Source organism: Heptranchias perlo, chromosome 26 (assembly GCF_035084215.1).
Source record: "Heptranchias perlo isolate sHepPer1 chromosome 26, sHepPer1.hap1, whole genome shotgun sequence".
Classification (NCBI taxonomy): Eukaryota; Metazoa; Chordata; class Chondrichthyes; order Hexanchiformes; family Hexanchidae; genus Heptranchias; species Heptranchias perlo.
Window position 1 is genome coordinate 2,033,511 of NC_090350.1, and position 22,876 is coordinate 2,056,386.

Below are 22,876 nucleotides of genomic sequence, written 5' to 3' on the forward strand. Positions count from 1 at the left end.
TTCTGGGGCAATGGCAGCGCGATGCACGAACACCCCGGGCCCGACGGACTCTGGGCAGGCAAGATGCAAGTTTGGACCCAAGGGAGCACTTACCTGCGACCAGCGTTCCTCTCCAGGCCATGCCTGGGGAATCAATGCAATTCACACTTTCCTCCACCAGAGGGAGTGCAATCTCTTAAAGGGAGGATGTTTTTTAGAAATCTCTTAAAGGTAGCTGGTACCTGTTATTTGATGAAAATAACAGTCTACTGTCTGCATGAAGTCTGCACAGAAATCAGACATCACACACATAAAACACAGAAGCAGATCCCATCCCTATGTTTACACACTGATGAGTTATGTTAAAACATTGAATAAATGTTGCGCACTACTAAATCCCACATCCTTCAATCTGCACACCAGACCTCACCAATCTGCCGATCTGAGTTGGTACCAGGCCTGCGAGAGTGCGTGCACCAAGGTTCTCTGCTGATGCACTCGAGACCTTGGTGCAAGAGGTGGACAGAAGGAGGGACATCCTATCTCCACAGGGCAAGAGGCCCTCCAGACATATACTCAAAGGCAGTGGGAGGCAGCGGGAGGCAGCGAGGGACGAAGTCAATGCCAGGCACACAGCATGAACATGGATGCAGTGCAGGAAGAAGTTCATTGCTTTGACATGAGTGGTCAAGGTGAGTGAGGTCAACTGTCAAGTGGCGTCTCCCACCAACTGCTCCACACACTACACCCCCATCACCCACATACCAACAAACTCTTTCCATCAGTACTCAACTCTGCCAATCAGATGCTTCCTCTCACCCTTACACATTACCACTGTTTCAAACCGCCCACCCACAACTCACAGGCCACAAACACTGGCAGCTATTCAACCATGACAGGCACATCACCCAGACACACGTCCCGCTTTCTTGCAGGAGAAGGTGGCGCATATGAAGAGGCAGCAAGTGGCAGTGGCATTCAGCCCCTCGAGCCTGTTCCACCATTCAATGAGATCATGATGGACCTGTGACCTAACTCCATATACCCGCCTTAGCCCCATATCCCTTAATACCCCTGGTTCACAAAAATCTATCAATCTCAGATTTAACATTCACAATTGAGCTAGCATCAACTGCCGTCTGCAGAAGAGCGTTCCAAACGTCTCCCACCCTTTGTGTGTAGAAGCATTTCCTAACTTCACTCCTGCACGTCCTGGCTCTAAATGTTAGGCTATGTCCTCGCGTCCTAGTATTGAAGTTTAGGAGAGTTCCAAAAACAGTTACAAATGTCTGGACACCCAGAGGCAATAATCCAGTCACTAAGCAGTAAATCCTGCACGGTCCCTTTAAATAGCGCCGGTGGGGGGTCCTCCAGATGCTCTAAGACTTGTTGAGATGGTCGGGGTTAAGACTGTGCGTTGAGTTGAGTGTAAGACACCATTTTGGGACTTATCACTTTAAATCAGCATTGTACACTGATTGAAGCCATTTTCTCCCTACTTTACATGATTCCAGCGTTTGATATCTGCGCCTGCGCTAACTCCTATACCAAGATGGCGCCTGGCACACGTCAGGCAGGAAACGTGCGTGCGCATCCAAGACGCCATCTTGGATGTCGGAGAGGCCGTGTAGCGCCGAAACAACGGGCCCCACACGACCCAATTCAGTGCCCGTGATCTCGAAAATTAGAGCCAGGCCATTCAGGGGTGATGTCAGGAAGCACTTTTTCACACAAAGGGGAGTGGAAATCTGGAACTCTCTCCCCCAAAGACTATTGAGAGTGATTAATAGATTTTTATTGTATTTGGGTATTGAGGGATATGGAGCAAAGACGGGGAGATGGAGTTCAGTTACAGATTGGCCAATGATGTGATAGAATGGCTGTCCTTCTGCAGATTATTGAATGCTGAACACCTGGGCCAAACAGGAGAGCTCTGTGTCCAGCGAACAAACAGAGCAAGCCAGGGTTTATCTCTGACTGTGTGGAGACAGTCCTGTGTAATGCTGACTCGGATACTTACATCGAATAGGTCCTGTCTTATCACTGTAGAATATTGTGTAATTCCGAATAAAACCTTGGCGTTTGTTGATAGGAATCTCTTCCCATATCACCTCGGCCTTTGATTCCCAAATATGGTCTCCACTTACCTCCGGCCCAATCAGTGGAGCTGAAACAGGAGAAATGAGAATTAGACGGTCACAGATGAACACTGACCAACCAGGAGCCGAGAACCTGAAAATCAATCTGACCCGCTGGGGCGGCCAATCACTCGAGCTCGACATGTCACTTCCACTCTTGGGACCATTTTGCTGTTTTCAAAATAAATGAATTTGAAAATTGTAAATTCTACAACTGTAAACTAGTTAATCAGGAGGGAACTATAACTGCAGCAGTGTCTGGGTTAGGAGGGGAGGGGGAGGGGGGAGGGGGGAGGGGGAGGGGGGAGGGGGGAGGGGGAGGGGGGAGGGGGAGGGGGGAGGGGGGAGGAGGGGAGGGGGAGGGAGGGAGGGGAGGGGGAGGGGAGGGGGAGGGAGGGGAGGGGGAGGGAGGGGAGGGGGAGGGAGGGAGGGGGAGGGAGGGTGGGAGGGAGGGGAGGGGGAGGGGGGGAGGGGAGGGGGGGGAGGGAGGGGAGGGGGGGGAGGGAGGGGGAGGGGGGGGAGGGAGGGAGGGGAGGGGGAGGGAGGGAGGGAGGGAGGGGGAGGGAGGGAGGGGAGGGGGAGGGAGGGAGGGAGGGGAGGGGAGGGAGGGGAGGGGGAGGGAGGGGAGGGGGAGGGAGGGGAGGGGGAGGGAGGGGAGGGGGAGGGAGGGAGGGGAGGGGGAGGGAGGGAGGGGGGAGGGGGAGGGTGAGAGGGGGAGGGTGAGAGGGGGACAGGGGAGGAGGGGACAGGGGAGGAGGGGACAGGGGAGGAGGGGACAGGGGAGGGAGGGGGAGTGGGGACAGGGGAGAGGGGAGGGAGGGAGGGGGAGGGAGGGAGGGGGAGTGGGGACAGGGGAGAGGGGAGGGAGGGGGAGGGAGGGGGAGGGGGAGTGGGGAGAGGGGAGGGAGGGGGAGGGGGGGGGAGAGGGGAGGGAGGGGGAGGGGGAGGGGGAGGGGGGAGGGAGGGGGAGGGGGGAGTGGGGAGGGAGGGGGGAGTGCAGAGGGAGGGGGAGGGGGAGGGGGAGTGGGGACAGAGGAGGGAGGGGGAGGGGGAGTGGGGACAGAGGAGGGAGGGGGAGGGAGGAGGGAGGAGGGAGGGGAGGGGGAGAGAGGAGGGAGGAGGGAGGGGAGGGGGAGGGATGGGGAGGGAAAGGGAGGGGGAGGTGGAAGGGAGGGGGGAGGGGAAGAGGGGGGAGGGGAAGGGAGGGGAGAGTGAAGTGAGGGGGAGGGGAGTCGAGAGGGGGGGAGAGTCGAGAGGGGGGGAGAGTCGAGAGGGGAGGGATGGGGAGGGGAGGGATGGGGAGGGGGTATGGGAGACGGGAGAGGGGAGGGGATGGGAGACGGGAGGGGAGGGGAGACGGGAGGGGAGGGGAGACGGGAGGGGAGGGGAGGGGAGACGGGAGGGGAGGGGAGGGGAGACGGGAGGGGAGGGGAGGGGAGACGGGAGGGGAGGGGAGACGGGAGGGGAGGGGGGGAAGAGAGGGAGCTGGGGGGGGAGGGAGTGTCGAAACTTACATTATACCAATGCATTAACACCCAAACAAGTAGTACAAAGAGAAACTTTATTGAGCCCAACTTGTTTACAACTGGAAGAGCACCTCGAACAATGTTCATGTACTTCTACAGGAGGAGAGAAGGGGAGAGGAGGGAGGGGGAGGGGAAAGGGGGTGAGGGAGGGGGAGGGGAAAGGGGGTGAGGGAGGGGGAGGGGAAAGGGGGTGAGGGAGGGGGAGGGGAAAGGGGGTGAGGGAGGGGGAGGGGAAAGGGGGTTAGGGTGGGGGAGGGGAGAAAGGGAGGGGGAGGGGGGAGAAAGGGAGGGGGAGGGGGGAGAAAGGGAGGGGGAGGGGGGAGAAAGGGAGGGGGAGGGGGAAGAAGGAGGGGGAGAAAGGGAGGTGGGAGGGGAGGGAGGGGGAGAGGCGGGAGAAGGCAGACAGGGAGAGGGAATGGGGAGGGGAGGTGTTGGGACTTTTGTGAGGTCAATGTTGGGAGGGAGCAGTCTACCATTTGGCCCTCGGTTTAGTCTGGAGAATATTTTGGTTTGGGTTCAGCATTTGTGATGTGGACCTGCTGCTGTTTCTGAGCCTGGTTCCTGAATGACGCGGTGCACCTCGCACTAATAAAGCATTGGATGGCCTGCAGGTAGTCTCTCATGTCTCTCCGCCCACTCTGTGTGAGACTCTCCGCCCACTCTGTGTGAGACTCTCCGCCCACTCTGTGTGAGACTCTCCGCCCACTCTGTGTGAGACTCTCCCCGCCCACTCTGTATGAGACTCTCCGCCCACTCTGTGTGAGACTCTCCCCGCCCACTCTGTATGAGACTCTCCGCCCACTCTGTGTGAGACTCTCCGCCCACTCTGTGTGAGACTCTCCGCCCACTCTGTGCGAGACTCTCCGCCCACTCTGTGTGAGACTCTCTCCGCCCACTCTGTCCGACACTCTCTCCGCCCACTCTGTGCGAGACTCTCTCCGCCCACTCTGTCCGACACTCTCTCCGCCCACTCTGTGCGAGACTCTCTCCGCCCACTCTGTGTGAGACTCTCTCCGCCCACTCTGTCCGACACTCTCTCCGCCCACTCTGTGTGAGACTCTCTCCGCCCACTCTGTGTGAGACTCTCTCCGCCCACTCTGTGTGAGACTCTCCGCCCACTCTGTGTGAGACTCTCCGCCCACTCTGTGTGAGACTCTCCGCCCACTCTGTGTGAGACTCTCCCCGCCCACTCTGTGTGAGACTCTCCCCGCCCACTCTGTGTGAGACTCTCTCCGCCCACTCTGTGCGAGACTCTCTCCGCCCACTCTGTGTGAGACTCTCCGCCCACTCTGTGTGAGACTCTCCGCCCACGCTGTGCGAGACTCTCTCCGCCCACTCTGTGCGAGACTCTCTCCGCCCACTCTGTGTGAGACTCTCCGCCCACTCTGTGTGAGACTCTCTCCGCCCACTCTGTGCGAGACTCTCTCCGCCCACTCTGTGTGAGACTCTCTCCGCCCACTCTGTGTGAGACTCTCCCCGCCCACTCTGTGTGAGACTCTCTCCGCCCACTCTGTGTGAGACTCTCCCCGCCCACTCTGTGCGAGACTCTCTCCGCCCACTCTGTGTGAGACTCTCCGCCCACGCTGTGTGAGACTCTCTCCGCCCACGCTGTGTGAGACTCTCCGCCCACTCTGTGTGAGACTCTCCGCCCACTCTGTGTGAGACTCTCTCCGCCCACTCTGTGTGAGACTCTCTCCGCCCACTCTGTGCGAGACTCTCTCCGCCCACTCTGTGTGAGACTCTCTCCGCCCACTCTGTGTGAGACTCTCCCCGCCCACTCTGTCCGAGACTCTCTCCGCCCACTCTGTGTGAGACTCTCTCCGCCCACTCTGTGTGAGACTCTCTCCGCCCACTCTGTGTGAGACTCTCTCCGCCCACTCTGTCCGAGACTCTCTCCGCCCACGCTGTGCGAGACTCTCCGCCCACTCTGTGCGAGACTCTCCGCCCACTCTGTGTGAGACTCTCCCCGCCCACTCTATGTGAGACTCTCTCCGCCCACTCTGTGCGAGACTCTCTCCGCCCACGCTGTGCGAGTCTCTCTCCGCCCACTCTGTGCGAGACTCTCTCCGCCCACTCTGTGTGAGACTCTCCGCCCACTCTGTGTGAGACTCTCTCCGCCCACTCTGTCCGACACTCTCTCCGCCCACTCTGTCTGAGACTCTCTCCGCCCACTCTGTGCGAGACTCTCTCCGCCCACTCTGTGTGAGACTCTCCGCCCACTCTGTGTGAGACTCTCACCGCCCACTCTGTCCGAGACTCTCTCCGCCCACGCTGTGCGAGACTCTCCGCCCACTCTGTGCGAGACTCTCCGCCCACTCTGTGTGAGACTCTCCCCGCCCACTCTGTGTGAGACTCTCTCCGCCCACTCTGTGCGAGACTCTCCGCCCACTCTGTGTGAGACTCTCTCCGCCCACTCTGTGCGAGACTCTCCGCCCACTCTGTGTGAGACTCTCTCCGCCCACTCTGTCCGAGACTCTCTCCGCCCACGCTGTGCGAGACTCTCCGCCCACTCTGTGCGAGACTCTCCGCCCACTCTGTGTGAGACTCTCCCCGCCCACTCTGTGTGAGACTCTCTCCGCCCACTCTGTGCGAGACTCTCTCCGCCCACTCTGTGCGAGACTCTCTCCGCCCACGCTGTGCGAGACTCTCTCCGCCCACTCTGTCCGAGACTCTCTCCGCCCACTCTGTGTGAGACTCTCCGCCCACTCTGTGCGAGACTCTCCCCGCCCACTCTGTGTGAGACTTCACTCCACTTCACTCTGCAATGAGATTGGGGCCAGATTTGTCCTGCACGCACTCTGCACTTTGAAATCAATCAGCGGTTTGAGGAATGACAGGAATCTACACAGTGAAACATTGGTGATGGAGGTGAAGTCAGAGGGTAAAGTTTGGGAGTCACTTACCTCCTTGCTTGGAATATGCTTCCGTCGAAACTGGAATCCCAAGTCCCTTAGAATGCAGAGGGTGGATGGAGATGGCGTAGCGTTTCATGGGCTTGATATTCTCTGCAGGGATGAAAAGCAGGTGTGCAATGTTTTATTCATGTACTAGCAGACATTTGAACTATGCATCAGGACTAATCTATCAATGGCAACATGGGGTATCGTCCCCTTCAGGGATTGAAATAGAAATGTATTGAACAGTGTGAAGTCCCTGCACTGACGTCGTAGATACGGACCAAACTCCCCAACAAAAGTCAAGTCAAGTCATTTCAAGTCTAAGTACCATTTTAACAGCGTGGTAAGTCTTAATTAATGCTAAACAACCTCTCTGGCATGAAAATTAACTTTTACAAGTGTGAAGTCTCATTAATTCAGATTTTAATTATTGTTGGATATTTTTTTTTAAATGTAAATATTTTTTTTTTACTTTTTCTCTCTTTTTTCTCACTCTCTTAATCCAATCTTTCTTTCCCGCTCTTCATTTCTCTTTCTGTACCTGATCTGATATTGAATTCACTATTCGAACTTACACTTCCTGGTTCAGACTCTGCCTTACTCATTAATGATTCTGCGATCTGATTGGTTAAGGAGATACCCAGTTGCTGGCCCCGTTCACACGGGTCCCAGATGCCCTGTAGGGGGGGCCGCGCCATCTTGGGTTTCTAATTTTCAGGAACTTGCTGTGCAAAAGTTCAAAGAAAGTCAATGGGCAAGGGGCAAACCAAATGAAGGTGGTCGGACAGGTCGAGAAAGTGGTTAAAAAATATACAGGATCCTGGGCTTTATAAATAGAGGCACAGAGTACAAAAGCAAGGAAGTCATGATGAACCTTTATAAACACTGGTTAAGCCACAATTAGAGTATACATAGAAACATAGAAAATAGGAGCAGGAGTAGGCCATTCGGCCCCTCAAGCCTGCTCCGCCATTCAAACTGATCATGGCTGATCCTCTATCTCAATACCATATTCCCGCTCTCTCCCCATACCCCTTGATGCCTTTTGTGTCTAGAAATCTATCTCGCTCCTTCTTAGATATATTCAGTGACTTGGCCTCTACAGCCTTCTATGATAGAGAATTCCACAGGTTCACCACCCTCTGAGTGAAGAAATTTCTCCTCATCTCAGTCCTAAATGTCCTACCCCGTATCCTGAGACTGTGCCCCCTCGTTCTGGACCCCCAGCCAGAGGAAACATTCTCCCTGTATTGTGTCCAATTCTGGGCACTGCACTTTAGGAAGGATGTGTAGGCCTTAGAGAGGGTGCAGAAGAGATTTACTAGAATGGTTCCAGGGATGAGGGACTTCAGTTATGTGGATAGATTGGAGAAGCTGGGGTTGTTCTCCTTAGAGCAGAGACGGTTGAGAGGAGATTTGATCGAGGGATTCAAAATCATGAAAGGTCTAGACAGAGTAGATAGAGAGAAACTATTCCCATTGGCAGAGGGGTCAAGAACCAGAGGGCATAGATTTAAGGTGATTGGCAAAAGAACCAAAGGTGACAAGAGGAAAAACATTTTTACGCAGCGAGTGGTTATGATCTGGAATGCACTGCCCGAGTGGGTTGTGGAGGCAGATTCAATCATGGCCTTCAAAAGGGAACTGGATAAGTACTTGAAGGGAAAAAATGTGCAGGGCTATGGGGATAGGGCGGGGAGTGGGACGAGCTGGCACTGACTCGATGGACCGAATGGCCTCCTTCCATGCTGCAACCATTTTATGATTCTAAGTGCAAGTCTGTGCTGTTTGTTCGCTGCTCACACCAAAATCCAGCCCAAATATGTTTGAGTGCATTTTGTAATGTGCTCCTGCAGTTACTCCGTCTGTGTTAAGGAAAGAAAGAACTTGCATTTATAGGAACATTAAGAACAGGAGTTCACCATTCACCTCAAGCCCTTTCTGCCATTCAATTAAATCATGGCTGATATGTACATCACCCCCATTTATTCACCTTTGACCTATATCCCTTGATTACCCTTACCCAACAAAAATCTTCCAATCTCAGTCTTGAAATTTTCAATTGATCCCCAGCATCCAGAGCCTTTTGGGGGAGAGAGTCGCCTTTGGTTCTTTAGCCAATCACCTTAAATCTATGTCCTCTGGTTCTTGACCCCTCCGCTGATGGGAACAGTTTCTCTCTATCCACTCTGTCGAGACCTTTCATGATTTTGAATACCTCGATCAAATCTCCCCTTAACCTTCACTGCTCTAAGGAGAACAACCCCAGCTTCTCCAGTCTATCCATGTAACTGAAGTCCCTCATCCCTGGAACCATTCTAGTAAATCTCTTCTGCACCCTCTTTTGGGGAGAGAGTTCCAGATTTCCACTAATCTTTGTGTGAAGAAATGCTTCCTGACATCACTCCCGAACGGCCCAGCTCTAATTTTGAGGTCTGAACTCTCCCACTAGAGGAAATAATTTCTCTCTGTCTCCCCTATCAAATCCTTTTAACACTTTAAACACCTCGATTAGATCATTCCTCAATCTTCTATATTCAAGGGAATACAAGCCGAGTCTATGCAACCTGTCCTCATAATTTAACCCTTTTAGTTCCAGGATTATTCTGGTGAATCTGTGTTGCCCCGTCTCCAAGCCCAATATATCCTTCCTGAGGGGCGGTGCCTAAAACTGAGCAGGTAGAGTCTAACCAGAGCTCTGTACAGCCGAAACATAACTTTCACCCTTTGTATTCCAGCCCTCTTGAGATTAGCCATTGGCCTTTTTTTTAATTTTCTGAACCTGTCCACTAGCTTTGAGTGATTTCTGTACTTGGACCCCTAAATCTCTCTGCTCCTCCACAGTTCCGAGCTTCTCCCCATTTAGAAAATACCCTGATTTATCTTTCTTCGGTCCAAAGTGGATGACCTCACACTTCCCCATGTTGAACTCCATCTGCTGCAGTTTTGCCCACTCACTGAATCTATCAATGTCCCTTTGCAACTTCCTGCTCCCATCTACACTATTTACTTTGCCTCCTAACTTATTGTTGTCAGCAAACTTAGATACACGGCTCTCTATTCCTTCACCCAAGTCATTAATAAATATGGTGAAAAGGTAAAACCCCAGGACAGATCCCTGGGGAACACCATTTGTCACATCCCACCAATCAGAGAATGATCCCTCTCTCTCCTACCTCCCAACTAATTACTGACCCAAGTCACAAGATTACCTCCAACTCTGTGCACTCATTTTTTTGCTAATAATCTATTATGCGGAACCTTGTCGAATGTCTTCTGGAAAGTCCATATCAATAACATCCACAGATACTCTCTTATCGACCTTATTAGTGACCTCCTCAAAAAATTTGACTCGATTAGTAAGACGTGACTCACCCTTTACAAATCCCTGCCAACTCTCTCTGATCAGTTGATATTTGTTCAAGTGCTCAGTCACTCGGTCCCTGATGATAGATTCCAGTAACTGCCCCACAGCTGACATTAAACCAACAGGTCTGTAATTACTGGTTTCTCTGAATCTTTTACTGAGGCTAAGAGGCTCCTGTGAAACAGAAATTCACTGCCCCCAACAATATCCCTCAAAGGGATATTCCATATTTGATATGGAAGGTGAGTAGATGAGGTTATTACAAAACTGGTGAATTCTGAAGGAATTTAAACAAATGCTGCATCAGGACGTTTCATAGAATTACGGAATGATACAGCATAGAAGGAGGCCATTCAGCCCCTCGTGCCTGTGCCAGCTCTTTGAAAGAGCTATCCCATTAGTCCCATTCCACTGCTCTTTCCCCTGTAAATTTTTCCCCTTCAAGTATTTATCCAATTCCCTTTTGAAAGTTATTATTGAATCTGCTTCCACCGCCCTTTCAGGCAGTGAATTCCAGATCATAACAACTCGCTGCGTAAAAGAATTTCTCCTCATCTCCCCTCTGGTTCTTTTGCCTATCAGAAGGAATTACTTAATACACACATTAGACAACTCATTTCAGTGAGTTGAAAAGGGATCTGACTCAGGTGAATTGGAATCAAAGAGTGGCAGGTAAAACAGTAAATGAGCAATGGGAGGCTGTCAAAGAAGAAATAGTTCGGGTACAGAGTAGACACATTCCTATGTGGGGGAAAGGAGGGGCATCCAAAGATAGAGCTCCCTGGATGACTAAAGATATAGAGATTAAAATGAAACAGAAAAAGGAGGCTTTTGATAAATGTCAGGTTCATCATTCAATAGAGAACCAGGCTGAATACAGAAAGTACAGAGGAGATCTAAAAAAGGGAATAAGAGGGGCAAAGAGAGAGTCTGAGAATAGATTAGTGAGTAACATAAAAGGGAATCCAAAAGTCTTTTATAAACGCAGTAAAAGGATAGTCAAAGGAAGGGTGGGGCTGATTAGGGATCAAAAAGGAGACCATCTTGGAGGCAGAGGGCCTGACTGAGACACTAAATGAATACTTCACATCGGTCTTCACTAGAGAAGAAGATGCTGCCATTGGAGCAGTAAAGGAGGAGCTAGGAGTGATATTGGATAGGATAAAAATAGATAAAGAGGAGGTACTTAAAAGATTGGCAGTACTCAAAGTAGAAAAGTTACCCGGTCCGGATGGGACGCATCCTGGGTTACTGAGGGAAGTGAGGGGGGAAATTGCAGAGACTCTGTCCACAATCTTCCAATCCTCCTTAGATATGGGAGCGGTGCCGGAGGACTGGAGGATTGTAAATATTACACCCCTGTTCAAAAAAGGGGAGAGGGATAAACCCGGTAATTACAGGCCAGTCAGTCTAACGTCGGTGGTGGGGAAACTTCCAGAGACAATAATCCGGGACAAAATTAATTGGCACTTGGAAAAGTCTGGGCCAATAAATGAAAGTCAGCACGGATTTGTTAAAAATTGTGTTTGTCTAACTTGATGGAGTTCTTTGATGAAGTAACGGAGAGGGTCGATGAGGGGAGTGCGGTTGATGTTGTTTATATGGACTTTCAAAAGGTGTTTGATAAAGTGCCACATAATAGACTTATTAGAAAAATTAAAGGCCATGGGATTAAAGGGACAGTGGCAGCGTGGGTACAAAACTGGCAAATGGACAGAAAGCAGAGAGTAGTGGAGAACGGTTATTTTTCAGACCGGAGGGAAGTTTACAGTGGTGTTCCCCAGGGGTCAGTATTAGGACCACTGCTCTTTTTGATATATATTAATGACCCAGACTTGGGTATAGAGGGTATAATTTCAAAGTTTGTGGATGACATGAAACTCAGAAATGTAATAATGTGGGGGATAGTAACAGACTTCAGGAGGACAGAGACAGACTGGTGAAATGGGCAGACACATGGCAGATGAAATTTAACACAGAGAATTGTGAAGTGATACATTTTGGAAGGAAAAATGAAGGGGAGGCAAAAATAAACTAAATGGTACAATTTTAAAGGGGGTGCAGGAACAGAGAGACCTGGGGGCGCACATACACAAATCTTTGAGGGTGGCAAAACAAGTTGATAAAGCAGTTAAAAAAGCATATGGGATCCTGGGCTTTATTAATAGAGGCATAGAGTACAAAAGCACAGAAGTTATGTTAAACCTTTATAAACACTGGTTAGGCCTCAGCTGGAGTATTGTGTTCAGTTCTGGGCACCGCACTTTAGGAAGGATGTCAAGGCCTTAGAGAGGGTGCAGAGGAGATTTACTAGAATGGTACCAGGGATGCAGTACAACAACAACAGCAACAACTTGCATTTATATAGCACCTTTAAAGTGGTAAAACATCGCAAGGTGCTTCACAGGACCGATTATCAAACAAGATTTCACACCTAGCCGCATAAGGAGATGTTAGGACAGGTGATCAAAAGCTTGGTCAAAGAGGTAGGTTTTAAGAAGCAGACCAGAGAATCTCCTGCAATGACTTCTCTTCCCACTCCCACACCATTACCTCTGGAGCTCCCCCAAGGATCTATCCGTGACCCCTCCTATTTCTCATCTACACGCTGCCCCTCAGCAACATCATCTGAAAACACAATGTCAGGTTCCACATGTACACTGACCACAACCTCCCTCGACACCTCTGCTGCCTCTGATTTGTCACACTGCTTGTCCGACATCCAGTACTGGATGAGCAAAAATTTACTCCAACTAAATATTGTGAAGACCGAAGCCATTGTCTTCAGTCCCCGCCACAAACTCCGCTCCATAGCCACTGACTCCATCCCTCTCCCTGGCCACTGTCTGAAGCTGATCCAGAACGTTCGCAACCTTGGCGCCCTATTTGACCCTGAGATGAGCTTCTGATCACGTATCTGCTCCATCACCAAGACCGCCTACTTCCACCTCCATAACATCGCCCGTCTCCGTCCCTGCCTCAGCTCATCTGCTGCTGAAACCCTCATCCATACCTTTGTTACCTCTAGACACAACTATTCCAATGCCCTCCTGGCCGGCCTCCCATCTTCCACCCTCCATAAACTTCAGCTCATCCAAAACTCTGCTGCCCGTATCCTAACTCGCACCAAGTCCCGTTCTCCCATCACCCCTGTGCTCACTGACCTACATCGGCTCCCGGTCTGGGAACGCCTCAATTTTAAAATTCTCACCCTAGTTTTCGAATCCCTCCATGGCCTCACGCCTCCCTATCTTTGTAACCTCCTCCAGCCCTACAACCCTCTGAGATCCCTGCATTCCTCCAATTCTTGCCTCTTGCGCATCCACGATTTTAAATCGCTCCACCATTGGCAACTTTGCCTTCAGCTGCCCAGGCCTCAAGTTCTGGAATTCCCTCCCTAAATCTCTCCGCCTCTCCCTTTAAGATGCTCCTTAAAACCTACCTCTTTGACCAAGCTTTTGGTCACCTGTCCCTAATATCTCCTTATGTGGCTTGGAATCAAGTTTTGTCTGATTACTCTCCTGTGAAGTGCCTTGGGATGTTTTACTATATTAAAGGCTCTACATAAATGCAGGTTGTTGTTGTTGTCTTAAAGGAGAGAGAGATAGAGAGGCGGAGAGGTTTAGGGAGGGAATTCCAGAGCTTAGGGTCGAGGCAGCTGAAGGCACGGCCGCCAATGGTGGAACGATTAAATCGGGGATGCGCAAGAGACCAGAATTGGAAGAACGCAGTGATCTCGGAGGGTTGTAGGGCTGGAGGAGGTTACAGAGATAGGGAGCGGCGAGGCCATGGATTTGAAAACAAGGATGAGAATTTTAAAATTGAGGCCAATGTAGGTCAGCGAGCACAGGGGTGATGGGTGAAATGGACTTGGTTCGAGTTAGGATACGGGCAGCAGAGTTTTGGATGAGCTCAAGTTTATGGAGGGTGGAAGATGGGAGGCCGGCCAGGAGAGCATTGGAATAGTCGAGTCTGGAGGTAACAAAGGCCTGGATGAGGGTTTCAGCAGCAGATGAGCTGGGGCAGGGGCAGAGACGGGCGATGTTACGGGGGTGGAAGTAGGCGGTCTTGGTGATGGAGCGGATATGGGGTCAGAAGCTCATCCCAGGATCAAATAGGATGACGAGGTTGTGAACAGTCTGGTTCAGCCTCAGACAGTGGCCGGGGAGAGGGATGGAGTCGGTGGGTGGGGAACAGAATTTGCGGCGGGGACTGAAGACAATGGCTTCTGGCTTCACAATATTTAGTTGGAGGAAATTTTTGCTCATCCAGTACTGGACATCGGACAAGCAATGTGACAAATGAGAGACAGTGGAGGGGTCGAGGGAGGTGGTGGTGAGGTAGAGCTGGGTATCAGTGTCTGTGTGGAATCTGACGTTGTGTTTCTGGATGATGTCGCCGAGAGGCAGCAATTAGATGAGAAATAGGAGGGGTCACGGATAGATCCTCGGAGGAACTCCAGAGGTAACGGTGTGGGAGCGGGAAGAGAACGACTGGATAGATAAGAATGGAACCAGGCGAGGGCAGTCCCACCCAGCTGGACGATGGAGGAGAGGCGGTGGAGGAGGATGGAGTGGTCAATGTGTCAAAGGCTGCAGACAGGTGGAGAAGGATGAGGAGGGATAGTTTACCACGGTCACTGTCACACAGGATGTAATTTGTGACTTTGATAAGGGCCGTTTCAGCACTGTGGCAGGAACAGAAACCTGATTGGAGGGATTCAAACATGGAGTTGTGGGAAAGATGGGCACAGATTTGGGAGATGACAAAATGTTCAAGAACTTTGGAGAGGAAAGGGAGGGTGGAGATGGGGCGGGAGTTTACAAGGTCAGAGGGGTCAAGCGTGGGTTTTTTGAGGAGGGGTCAGTAGCCGAGGATTTGAAGGGGAGGGGACAGTACCTGAGGAGAGGGAACCGTTAACAATATCAGCTAACATGGGGGCCAGGAAGGGAAGTTGGGTGGTCAGCAGTTTGGTGGGAATAGGGTTGAGGGAGCAGGAGGTGGGTCTCATGGGCAAGATGAGCTCGGAGAGGACATGAGGGGAGATAGGAGAGAAACTAGAGAAAGATGTGAGTTCAGGGCTAGGGCAGAGGGTACTGTAGAGGAAGGTCAGTTCAGTGGGTGAGGGCAAGGGAGGGAAACGGCAGAGGCAGCTGAACGATGGTCTCAATCTTAGTGACAAAGAAGTCCATGAGCTCCTCTCACTTGTTACTGGAGGTGAGGGTGGAGGGGGCAGGGGAGAGGGGTTTAAGGAGACGGTTTGTAGTGGAGAAGAGAAGCCGGAGGTTACTTTTGCGTTCCAGGATGATCCTGGAATAGTGACCAGTGTTTGGAGAGGAGGGCAGGACCCGATAATGCTTTGTGTGGTCCAGCCCGATCTGGCAATGAATGGATAAACCAGTTACCCGCCATAAACGTTCAAGTCTGTGACCCTTGGACTTAAGGGAGTGGAGATGAGGGCCGTACCGGGGTGAGAGAGAGTAATAGTTTTAATGGGGACAAGGGCATGAAAGGTGAAGGTGAGGGTGTGATTGAGCAGAAATGTGGTGGTGAATGGAGGGCCAAAGGTTAGACAGTTGGGAATTTGAAAGTGCCGTTGTCAGTGACTTGGGGGGAAGAGTTTTTTCCAGGGGTGGACACAGAAGGAAGTGGGATGTGGGTGGAGAGGGATACAAGGAAGTGATCAGAGATGGCCTTATCCGTGATTGACACGATGGAGGTAGAGAGGCCACGTGAGATGGCAAGATCGAGGGGGTGGCTGAGAATATGGGTCGGGGAGTTTATATGGAGGAGAGATTAAAGGAGGATAGAAGGGCAGGGAACTCAGAGGGGAGAGAGAGGGCATGATGAGTTGAGATGGAGGTTAAAGTCACTGAGGATGAGAAGTCACTCAGTGCAGAGGCTGAGGGAGGAAAGCAGCGAAGATATCTCGCTGAGAACCTTGGCTTGGTACTTGGGTGGGTGGCAGAGAACGAAGAATCTAAAGGAGAGGTGAGAGGGGTGGGACAAGGTGAGATGCTCAAAGGAAGAGAAGGTACCAGAGGAGTAGGGGCACAGACCAAAGTGTGATTTGGTGATAAGGGCCACACTGCCATCGCGGTGGTCTGGGCGGGGCAGGTGGTGGGAGATATAGCCGGGTGGGGAGGCTTCAGGGGAAGGTGTCATCACCCGTCAGCCAGGTTTCCGTTAAGGCCATGATATCGATGCAATCATCCACAATAAACTTATGGATGGCAAGGACCTTGTTCACAAGTGAACGGACATTCTGGAGGGAGAGGCGGAGAGGGGCGGTGATAGCTGATCTACTGGCAGAGTCCACAGGGTCAGCGCTGGGAGGGGTGAATGGGATGGGAGGAGGTTGGCAAGATTAGCCCCTAGTGGGCACGCTAGGCGGGAAAGTCGGTGAGAGAGTAGGGCGGGGCAGTTGGGGTTGCTGCTCGTAAGGAGAAAATGACGAGTGCCTCGATGTGCCCTTCGGAGGATGCTGAGAGAGGCACAGAGGGCAGGTGTAGAATTATCTAAGAGGGAGTGAAGCCTGGGACAGTGACAGGAAAGTAGGAAGGTCGAGGACTGCTGATTGGTTGGGGTAAGGATTTGGGAGGGCAGAGTATCTGAGAGGGGAAAAACGAAATGAGGCATGATGATAGGGAAGAGGGGCCGAGGAGAGGTGAAGAGAAAGAAGAAAAAAGGGTAAAAAAAGGGGAATTGGAAGCGATGGGCTCAGGTCTGGAGCGGCAGCAAAACACACTCGTGAATGGACACAGGGAAACTCACGTTACATAGACAAGGTCATGTAACAAAATTGGGATATATAGGTCCTGGTAATAAACAGGGAATAGAGAGGAGACAATAGGAGGGAGTCCAAAGTTGAAGTCCGAGGTCCCGTGGTGGGATAAAGTTGATGTAGATAGGGTGGAGTCTGCTTGGAACTGATGTCCAGGTTTGGAGACAGGTGTGGAGGGTGAGTGAGTCCAGAAGCTACTTGGGCAAACCAAATTGGCAAAAGTAGTTTGGAGGACGAGTTCATGGAATGCATTCGAGACAGTTTTCTGGAACAATATGTCGAGGATCCAACTAGGAAACAGGCTATTTTAGATCTAGTATTGTGTAACGAATTTCATATTGAGTTTGAGAGTGATGTAGTTAAGTCCAAAACTAAGATCTTAAATTTAAACAAGGCCAATTATGTAGGTGTGAGGAGCAAGTTGGTGAAGGTAGATTGGGAAATTAGATTAAAAGATATAATGGTAGATAAGCAATGGTGAACATTTAAAGAAATAGTTCATAATTCCCAATGAATATACATTCCCTTGAGGAATAAAAACTTGACAGGAAAAGTGATCCAACTGTGGCTAACTAGGGAAGCTAACGATAGTATTAGAATAAAAGAAGAGGCTTACAATTTTGCCAAAAAGAGTAGTAAGCATAAGAATTGGGAGGGTTTTAGAAACCTACAAAGGATGACCAAGAAATTGATGAAGAGGGAGAAAATTGAATATGAGAGCAAACTGGCAAGAAATATAAAAACAGATTGTAAGAACTTCTACAAGTATGTAAAAGGGAAGAGTTTAGCGAAAGTAAACATGGGTCCCTTAGAGGCTGAGACAGGAGAAATTATAAGGGGGAAAAAGAAAATGGCAGAGACAAATATTTTATATCTGTCTTCATAGATCTATTATTGTTTCCCCTGGCTGGAGAGTCTAGAACTAGGGGACTCTTGGATGAGAAAATGGGCCATGTAGCGGCCATTGTTTAGGCGCTACGCGGCCTCTTGAAGTGCCAAGTGGTGTGTTGGCTGCGCACGCACGTTGCCAGCGTGATGTGCGCCAGACGCCATCTTGGTATAGGTATTAGCGCAAGCACAAAAAACATATTGGAAATAGTGGCAAACCAAGGGTCTAAAGAGAGGGAGGAACTTAACGTAATTAAGATTAGTAAAGAAAAAGTATTGGAAAAATTAATGGGACTAAAGGCCGACAAATCCCCAGGTCACTGTAAGATCCAGAAGTGGCAGAGAAATGGACTCGGGCCCAGCAGAGTGAATTTCTAGCCAGGAACCACGCTGTAAAAAATAAAACTGAAAAACCAGTCAGACCAGTAGGATAATAATGAGCTCAGCAGGTAACAGCAGCGGCGGGGGATGGGCTGTAGACGTGACAAAGTTACCTTAAAACTTGACTTCAGTTACATGGAGAGAATGGAGAAGCTGGGATTGTTCTTCTTGGAGCAAAGAAGGTTAAGGGGAGATTTAACAGAGGTGTTCAAAATTATGAGGGGTTTTGATATAGAAGGAACATAGGAACAGGAGTAGGCCATTCAGCCCCTCGTGCCTGCTCCGCCATTTGATAAGATCATGACTGATCTGTGATCTAACTCCATACACCTGCCATTGGCCCATATCCCTTAATACCTTTGGTTGCCAAAAAGCTATCTATCTCAGATTTAAATTTAGCAATTGAGCTAGTATCAATTGCCGTTTGCGGAAGAGAATTCCAAACTTCCACCACCCTTTGTGTGTAGAAATGTTTTCTAATCTCACTTCTGAAAGGTCTGGCTCTAATTTTTAGACTGTGCCCCCTACTCCTAGAATCCCCAACCAAAGTAGATAGGGAGAAACTGTTTCCAGTGGCAGGAGGGTCAGTAACCAGAGGATACAGATTTAAGATAATTGGTAAAAACGCCAGGGAAGAGATGAGGAGAATTTTTTTAAGTAGCGAGTTGTTATGATGTTATGGAAGCAGATTCAATAATAACTTCTAAAAGGGAATTGGATAAATACTTGGAATGGAAAAATTTGCAAGGCTATGGGGAAAGAGCAGGGGAATGAGACTAACTGGATAGCTCTTCCAAAGAGCTGGCACAGGCACGATTCTACGATTCGAGACACTTGCTTCCTACCTTGCAGCACGGAACTGATGCTGTCAGCAGACTCTTTCTTCCAGTTGATATCACAGGTAACTCCTTCCGATATTTCAAACCATTCCACCACATAGCCTGTCACTGGGGCTCTGGGGGCTGACCACTTGATTTGGAGACTATGTTCATTAATCGGAGTGATGGACACGCTTGGGGAAAGAAGTGCAAAGGCTGAAAAATAAGGAGAAGCAGCAAATAATCCACAGATCAGGGACACAGAATAAACAATAGGCCAATAGCTAGAGAATATTAACGATGAGAAAAGATTGGATAGGCTGGGTTGTTCTCTTTGGAACAGAGGAGGCTGAGGGGAGATTTAATTGAGGTGTATAAAATTATGAGGGGCCTAGATAGAGTGGATAGGGAGGACCTATTTCCCTGAGCAGAGAGGTCAATAACCAGGGGGCATAGATTTAAAGTGATTGGTAGAAGGATTCGAGGGGAGTTGAGGAGAATTTTTTTCACCCAGAGGGTGGTGGGGGTCTGGGACTCACTGCCTGAGAGGGTGGGAGAGGCAGAAACCCTCAACTCATTTAAAAAGTACCTGGATGTGCACCTGAAGTGCTGTAACCTACAGGGCTACGGACCAAGTGCTGGAAAATAGGATTAAACTGGATAGCTCTTTTTCGGCCGGCACGGACACGATGGACCGAACGGCCTCCTTCTGTGCTGTAACTTTCTATGATTCTATGAATTAGAAATACACGGAATTAACTGACCACTGACAGGTATGCGGTTGGATTATTTTCAGATTTCTGGCTGCACGGAGCACAGATATTTAATGCGACAGGGTTGAGCTGAGCACTTTCCACTTGAAGCAAGGATTTACTAACTTGTCTTCTGATAACAATACAAACCAATCCTCAAACACTGGCCTGGACAGGCAGCAGGAAGATCCCAGTGTGTTGGACCCTCTCTAAAGCTGAAGTTTTCAAGATATTAAGAGGAATTGATAGGGTAGATAGAGAGAAACTATTTTCACTGGTTGGGGAGTCTCGGACGAGGGGACAGAGTCTAAAAATTACAGCCAGGACTTTCAGGAGTGAAGTTAGGAAACACTTTTACACGCAAAGGGTGGTAGAAGTTTGGAACTCTCTTCCACAAACTGCAGTTGATGCTAACTCAATTGTTAATTTCAAATCTGAGATTGATAGATTTTTGTGAACCAAAGGTATTAAGGGATATGGGGCTAAGGCGGGTATATGGAGTTAGGTCACAGATCAATCATGATCTCATTGAATGGCAGAACAGACTCGAGGGGCTGAATGGCCTCCTCCTGTTCCTGTGTTCCAAAGCTTCAACATACTTCCTATAATGTGGAGCCCAATATACTGCACACAGTATCTAATTGAGGGCTTATTAAAGTTTTATGTAGGATTATCATTCTCTCTTGGTTTTTAGATTCTAGGTCTCTTGTGACAAAGCCTCGAATTCCAATCACTTTGTCACAGCCTCATCACCCTGAGGTGCTGCCTTTAACATCCTGGAAACCTGTCCCTCAAATCCCTCTGCTCTTCCACACACCGAGCCGATTCCCATTGGATCTGACAGATGAAATGGGGGAAATAACTGATGTGAGAGCAGGAGAGAAATTGGGAAATGGCAAAACACAATACCATAAAAGAGGAAAGGGGAATTTAAGAGCCAGTGATAAGGGGACAGGACAGGGAGATGGCACAGTTCCATGAGATAGGAAGTGATCTGGCCCCAATTCAGCAGACAGAAAACCGAACAAACTGGAAGAAGTGTCCATCACTGCTCCACTTCATTCCCTCCTTGTCTTTGTGCCTTGATTCCTCATCTCACTTTCTCTCACTTTATTAAGTCTACCCTCTCCAGTGGCTGGAGTCATACCTAGCACAAAGGAAGATGGTAGTGGTTGTTGGAGGCCAATCATCTCAGCCCCAGGACATTACTGCAGGAGTTCCTCAGGGCAGTGTCGTAGGCCCAACCATCTTCAGCTGCTTCATCAATGACCTTCCCTCCATCATAAGGTCAGAAATGGGGATGTTCGCTGATGACTGCACAGTGTTCAGTTCCATTCGCAACCCCTCAAATAATGAAGCAGTCCGAGCCCGCATGCAGCAAGACCTGGACAACATCCAGGCTTGGGCTCATAAGTGGCAAGTAACATTCGCGCCAGATAAGTGCCAGGCAATGACCACCTCCCCTTGACATTCAACGGCATTACCATCGCCGAATCCCCCACCATCAACATCCTGGGGGTCACCATTGACCAGAAACTTAACTGGACCAGCTATATAAATACTGTGGCTACGAGAGCAGGTCAGAGGCTGGGTATTCTGCGGCGAGTGACTCACCTCCTGACTCCCCAAAGCCTTTCCACCATCTACAAGGCACAAGTCAGGAGTGTGATGGAATACTCTCCACTTGCTTGGATGAATGCAGCTCCAACAACACTCAAGAAGCTCCACACCATCCAAGATAAAGCAGCCCGCTTGATTGGCACCCCATCCACCACCCTAAACATTCACTCCCTTCACCACCGGCGCACTGTGGCTGCAGTGTGTACCATCCACACGATGCACTGCAGCAACTCACCACGGCTTCTTCGACAGCACCTCCCAAACCCGCGACCTCTACCACCTAGAAGGACAAGAGCAGCAGGCACATGGGAACAACACCACCTACACGTTCCCCTCCAAGTCACACACCATCCCGACTTGGAAATATATCACGGTTCCTTCATTGTCGCTGGGTCAAAATCCTGGAACTCCCTTCCTAACAGCACTGTGGGAGAACCTTCACCACACGGACTGCAGCAGTTCAAGAAGGCAGCTCACCACCACCTTCTCAAGGGCAATTAGGAATGGGCAATAAATGCTGGCCTCCTATATCTCTCTTTCTCTCTGATACCCTTCACTCTCCTATATCTCCATCTCTGCTCCCCTTTACTCTCTTATATCTCTCTCTGATCCCCTTCACTCTCCTATCTCTCTCTCTCTGATCCCCTTCACTCTCCTATATCTCCATCTCTGATCCCCTTCACTCTCCTATATCTCTCTCTCTGACCCCCTTCACTCTCCTATATCTCTCTCTCTGATCCCCTTCACTCTCCTATATCTCTCTCTCTTTCTGATACCCTTCACTCTCCTAAAACTCCCTCTCAGCTCCCCTTCACTCTCCTATATCTCTCTCTGATATCCTTTACTCTCCTATATCTTTCTCTCTCTCTGATCCCCTTCACTCTCCTGTATCTCTCTCTCTGCTCCCCTTCACTCTCCTATATCTCTATCTCTGCTCCCCTTCACTCTCCTATATCTCCATCTCTGCTCCTCTTCACTCTCCTATATCTCTCTCTCTCTCTGATACCCTTCATAGAGTCATAGAGTTATACAGCACGGATAGAGGCCCTTCGGCCCATCGTGTCCGCGCCGGCCATCAGCCCTGTCTACTCTAATCCCATATTCCAGCATTTGGTCCGTAGCCTTGTATGCTATGGCATTTCAAGTGCTCATCCAAATGCTTCTTGAATGTTGTGAGGGTTCCTGCCTCCACAACCCTTTCAGGCAGTGAGTTCCAGACTCCAACCACCCTCTGGGTGAAAAAGTTCTTTCTCAAATCCCCTCTAAACCTCCCGCCTTTTACCTTGAATCTATGTCCCCTTGTTATAGAACCCTCAACGAAGGGAAAAAGCTCCATATTATCCATCCTATCTGTGCCCCTCATAATTTTGTACACCTCAATCATGTCCCCCCTCAGCCTCCTCTGCTCCAAGGAAAACAAACCCAATCTTCCCAGTCTCTCTTCATAGCTGAAGCGCTCCAGCCCTGGTAACATCCTGGTGAATCTCCTCTGCACCCTCTCCAAAGCGATCACATCCTTCCTGTAGTGTGGCGACCAGAACTGCACACAGTACTCCAGCTGTGGCCTAACCAGTGTTTTATACAGCTCCATCATAACCTCCTTGCTCTCCTATAACTCCCTCTCTGCTCCCCTTCACTCTCCTATATCTCTCTCTGCTCCCCTTCACTCTCCCATATCTCCCTCTCTGATCCCCTTCACTCTCCTATATCTCTCTCTCTCTCTGAT

General features: G+C 50.0%; 1 protein-coding gene across 1 annotated transcript in view; it reads right to left on the bottom strand.

Moving 5' to 3' along the window:
* The window catches only part of LOC137342787 (granulocyte colony-stimulating factor receptor-like), a 100,786-nt gene that overhangs the window by 46,155 nt on the left and 31,755 nt on the right, over window positions 1-22,876 (bottom strand). Inside the window, exons 6-8 of the mRNA XM_068006965.1 lie at window positions 18,806-18,994; window positions 6,547-6,648; window positions 2,000-2,146 (exon numbers count right to left, since the gene is read on the bottom strand). Of these exons, the coding sequence (XP_067863066.1) occupies window positions 2,000-2,146; window positions 6,547-6,648; window positions 18,806-18,994 (438 nt within the window). The remainder of the gene's footprint in view (window positions 1-1,999; window positions 2,147-6,546; window positions 6,649-18,805; window positions 18,995-22,876) is intronic.